A 5,696-nucleotide genomic window follows, 5' to 3' on the forward strand; every position below is an offset into this window, starting at 1 on the left:
TTGTCACGTCCTCCGCCAATTGTTTTGGGGAAGTGACTGAATTTAATGTCCAAGTTTGAGGAAAATCAATTTCATCCCATCTAATAGGTCTTCGGGTAGTGACCCTAGATTTTATAAAATTAGTTTCGATAAGCATAGTGCAATCAGAATTATCATCAATTAACTTACATCGAGGATTTCGAGTTGATAATAATCGATAGTATATGCGGTAAGATAATCCTATAAGTTCAGATCCAGGGGCATAATCATATCCATGAGTTTTAACATTTAATGTCAAAGCGTGAAGAATATTTACACCAGTCAAAGATAATTGTAAATTTGGTTGAGTATTAAAATATACAGGACCATAAGCAAGAGTAGATTCAATAGATCCCATTAAGGATTTTCGAAAATTCAAATTTCTGGCATCACGCAAAGCAGCTAAAAATGTTTCGGGAAGATTAGAAAAGGGCGAATTTCCGCACAATTAGAACTTCTAGACACGCAGGTTCAACATAAGGTTATTAAATCTCTGACAGGCCCCATGTTTGGGTAAAAGAATCGTCCATACAGTCATAAAATTATTTAAGATTCTTTTCTATTTCGGTTGGTGCTTTGGTTCGGTCTTCCGACTTTGGCTTAATCCGATATTATTATATGGTCTGGTAGGCTGAGTGGCATACCCCAGCCTAAGAGATCCTGAAAATGGTATTAATAATAATAATAATAATAATAATAATAATAATAATAATAATAATACTTCCTCTTCAATCCTAAATAAATAATTTTAGCCTTTTCATATTGCTCCTACGTAAATGATGTTTTGAATTTATATGAAGATAAATGGTGGAGATTATGTTGGAGAAATTATTTTGAATTATAACACAAATATTGATTGATAAGTAAAAAGTTGTGTTAAAATTTGAATTTAAAATGAAACATATAAATGTTTGAATTGAAGAAAAGATAAAGATCATATCCATAACTGAATTTAAAAATACTGTGCAAATTTTATTTAGCTATTTAGTATTTTTTAATTTAAAGTAAAAAGATATAAAAAAATCTATTAAAAAACTAAGCTTTGAAATATAAAGAGATAACTTTATTAATTTATTAGAACTAGAGATAATAACTCTCCAAATAAGGAACAAAAATATGTGGTATAGTTTATTTGAAACTCTTTTTCAGCTCTCTAAAACTTATCCTATCAGATATTGTAATGTCATACAGTCTTTTATTTTAAATTTTGAAATTACAATTTCAATAGTCAACTAGCAATATAAATAGAGATATATTCCATTCTCTCTCTCTCTACTATTGATAAATAGTTTTTTCTCCTCTTTGTTTATATTTTTTATTTTATAGTTTAGTTTATTTATTTTTTAATGCCCACAATCTCATTTGTGTAATTTGGAGGATCAAAGATATCTTATTGATTAGTTTAATGAAATCAAATATTTTTCTTTTTAATTGTTATTGTGTTGATTAATTTTCTCGCAGATAATACAAGATGTTTGACATGAAGTACATTGAAAAAAGAATGTTAATATGTGATAGCAACAGGTGAATAGCCTTTTTATTGCTTCAAATTATTATTTTCAGTAATTAAAGCTGCATTATATTATACGCAGAAAAGTAAGAGAAATTATGCAAATATGTTGACTTCATTAAGCAATTGCATACAAAATTATCAATTATTACTATATAAATTTTGGTTATGTTGTTAGGAAAGCAGCATGTTCAATTGGTCAAATTGTAGAATTTAGAGATTTTAAATGGAGGTACGACATTAGTTCAAAAATATTCATGAAGGCAAGATGTTCAATCAAATGTTGCAATTGAAATTACCTAATAAGATTTGTTATATGAAATTTGGTGAAATTTAGTGAATATGAAAAAGTGAGGAACATGCCATGTATTTGAAACATATCATGAAAATTTATGTTAAAAGTTTAATATTTTTGTTGTTGCTATTATGTTATTGTTGTTTACAATTAGCATTATATTTATCTTTTGTCATGGATGTAGCTAAAAAATTTGAAGTTTCTGTAAATGATGCATACAAATATCTCATAAATATTAAATGAATAGTTGGGCCTTTTCTTTTAAAGTAATATAATTTAATAGGTGTGAAGTATTATTAAGAAATAACAAAAATGAGTAAAGATATAGTGATAGTATTGTGATAGGGGAGGATGAGGGTAGAGAATTGTAGTGGTTGGAATGAGGTGGGATGGGTAGAGTGCGGGTGGAGGCTAGGCTAGGTGAGTTGGGGAGGGGGGTAGGCGAAGTGGTAGATGTAGGTGGCATTTGGGGTGGGGATAGAAAGAAAATCTAAAAAATAAAAAAGAAAAAATATTAATTTTTTGGGGGGTTATAGTAGGGGGTGGGGGTAAAACAAAAACTTTTAAAAAGTTCTCAAAAATAACAATAAAAAATTCTGAAAAGTGGGGATGAGAGAGGTGTTGGATAAGGAATCGGGGTGGATGGTAGGGATTAGGGGTGGGTAGTGTAAAGAAAAAAAAGTTCTTATAAAAATAAAATAAAATTTATTTTTTTTGTTGGGGGAAGCGGGGTTGGGGGTGGGGTGAGAAAAAAATTAACAAAAAATTGAAAAGTTAAAAATCAAATAAAATTTGTGGGTGGGTGGTGGGGTAGAGATGAGGGATGGATGTGAAATTTGGTGGTATAAGTGATTTTGAGAGTGACATAAAAACTTTTAATTGAATTAATACAGAAGATATAATACTTAAGTATAAATAAAATATTTCAAGATATTAATGATGAAATCAACCATGAAATAAATTTAAAATAATAGAACAAAGTTTGGATGAATTGAAGTTGTGAAATCTAAAATTTAGAATTAGAAGTTTTGCAATTGACAAAGTTAAGTACTTTTAGTGTTTAAAATGAAATTGAAAGACAACATATTTTTTTAAAAGTGCAGTTAGTAGATGAAGTTGAATTAATAGATTAAAAAAATGAAATGGAAGGTAAGAGATGTAATTACAGCTTTTAATTGATTAAAAATACAAGGTTAAAAGTCCAACAATAAAATTAATAATTATAATATTTTATAATTTATTATTTTTTAAAAAATTAATCAATACTGATGTTGTTCTTTTTTATATCAATACATGTAAAACAATTATAATTGTGATTTGTTATTAAGTATCAGCTGGAATTTCACTATTAATGATTATTTTTAATATTTCATTGACTTTGAAGTATGTTAATTTTATATAATAAAAATTGATTAAAGATAAATAAGTGAGAAATCATGGGCTAGAGAGAGAAGGTCTCATCCCTCTCTAACATAGGTGTCTATTCTTCACCCTTTCCATCGCTTCTTTCTTTCCCAAATCCTTTAAGCTAGAATTGGAAAACAACCTGTCTTATAAATAAGTTATTGCAAAGCTCATTACCAATACAGATCAACCAATGGTATATGCTGATTCCGAACTTGAAGCTTTTGAAATGGAAGAAGAATTCATTAACCTCATGTTAGAGGAGCAACAATAAATTTACGCTCCTTGGCAATTATCCGTCATTCTCAAAGTTTTTAGGGGAACCTCACCCACCAATATCTTAAAACAAAATTATATGCTCTGTGGAAACTTTCAGAACCCTTATGCCTAATCGATTTGGGATATGGTTTCTTCACTGCCAAATTCAATATCAAGAACAGCAAAGACATTGTCCTACAAGGTAGGTCATGGATTGTAGCTGGCAGCTTCATCTCTATATGGAAATGGGAACCCAACTTCGTCCCAAGAACTTCTAAGATCGATTCCACTGTGATTTGGGTCTGCCTCCCTCAATTGCTTACGAAATTCTACGATCGAACAATTTTGGAGCGGATCGGTCGGAGAATATGGAAACTCCTCAAAGTGGACTCGTGTACATCCTCAACAATTCGAGGTCGTTATGCTCAAATTTGTATTCAGGTCGAACTGGGTAAACCGGTCAAAACCTCAGTGACCATTGGCAATCACAAGCAACTACTCGTGTATGAGGCCGAAAGAATCCTTTACAAGTTGTGTGGGTGTTTAAGTCACGTCGCTATGTCTCGCCCGAATAAGAAAGTGTTTCCTTCGTCGGAGAATTCTTCACCTCCAAAGACTTCTGCCCCCATCATGGATCACAAAGAGGAATGGAAGATAGTTACTTTCCAGCGAAAAAGGAATGCTAAGAAATCAACTGCGTCAAACCCCACTCCGGCTAATCATAATCGAGGTAACGGAGTGAAGAACGCTATGCCAGGTAAGTCCCCTAACTCTTCCTCCCCTAAGGAGGCGGAACCCATAACTGCCGATAATGTGGTTCACCTAGGGCAACAATGGGCCTCTGGGCTGAATCGGGAATCCTGGACCGTCTGGACTTCGAATGGGTCAGCCCAATTCTCCCTTTACTATTACCCCCTTCTCATGCTCTTGCTACTAATATTTACCATAGGGCCTCTAGGCCCAATAATAATAGTAATAATAAAATTATCTCTCCCCATCTAGGGGTCAATCTTAGGCCCAGTCTCTCTTTAGGACCAATTCTTTCAACTCTTCAGTTCGGGAATTCTTTCAACTATTCTACCCCTTATTAAATCCTCTTCTTTTTCTCCTACCCTAAATAATAAAGAGAAAGAAGTGCTATCTGCTGGGGCCCACCCCAATCAACTAATGATTACCTCCCACAACTTCGTGACTCCCTGTAATACTCCAAACTTTCTTCAAGTCAAGTTTCATCCTTAAGAAGAGTAAGGGCTGACTTCTCAATAGAGAAATATTTTAAACTATGCAGAATTTCCCTAATATCGAATTTTTTTCATGTGGAGAATTGAATAAGCTTTTCGTCGAAACTAAATTCACCCAAATCCAACACTTGGGCGAAGAGTTAGAGCCATTTTAGTGAGACTGTGTACCACCTGGTACTTTGACGCATCGCGGAGTCAGCCAAAATGGCAATCATTAAAATCTAGACAGTTAGAGGCTTTTTAGACAGATGTATCAGTATTCAGTGTTCAGTTTTGAGTATTTTAGATATTTTGAACCTTATGGCAAGTTTTCACCAGTTTTCCACATTTATTATATTATATTATGCAGTGCTCAGGTACAGATATCAATAGAGGATTAGCTTGTGGTCCTTTGAGATCATGAGCACCGTGTGGCATTCCAATTTTAGAAAATCAGGGCGTTAAAAACTTGGTATCAGAGCCTAAGGTTCAATAGTGTCCTTGGAAGTCTGAAAAGCCACATCTAGTAGAGTCTTGTGCATGGGTGTATTGCCCGCCATATTTATGTACAAGAGGCTATAATATATTTATAGGAACAGTTTCACTTCTTTCAGTGTTCATGTCGTACGAGTATGCATAAGTCTAGTTGATTCTCAATCTGATCCATTCTCCTTTTCATTTACAGAGTATGCCTCCTCGCAGAGATAATGCCCGTAGGGTTGATAACTAGCCATATCAGCCCGTAGATCCTCCGAATTAGAATGTGTCACATGCAGAGTTTCGAGCAGCTTTTCAGGCGCTAGCCTAAGCTGTCACCACTAGTGTTTAGGGCAACGATCAAGATTCAGTCCCACCTCAGCAAGATAGGGGTTTAGCCACAGCAAGAATCAGAGATTTCATGAAAATGAACCCGCTAGAATTCTTTGGGTCAGTAGCAGGTGAAGACCCACAACTTTATCTAGAGGAGGTAAAGAATATCACCCAGATTATG

General features: G+C 33.5%; 1 protein-coding gene across 1 annotated transcript; it reads left to right on the plus strand.

The window, feature by feature from the left end:
- The first annotated feature begins 2,965 nt into the window (after positions 1-2,965).
- On the plus strand, positions 2,966-5,413 carry LOC124885731. The gene is made up of 3 exons (XM_047393985.1): positions 2,966-2,972; positions 3,604-4,242; positions 5,391-5,413. Exons 1-3 carry the CDS (start codon positions 2,966-2,968, stop codon positions 5,411-5,413), a joined length of 669 nt encoding a protein of 222 aa, XP_047249941.1.
- The last annotated feature ends 283 nt before the right edge of the window (positions 5,414-5,696 follow it).

Source organism: Capsicum annuum, chromosome 7 (assembly GCF_002878395.1).
Source record: "Capsicum annuum cultivar UCD-10X-F1 chromosome 7, UCD10Xv1.1, whole genome shotgun sequence".
NCBI lineage: Eukaryota > Viridiplantae > Streptophyta > Magnoliopsida > Solanales > Solanaceae > Capsicum > Capsicum annuum.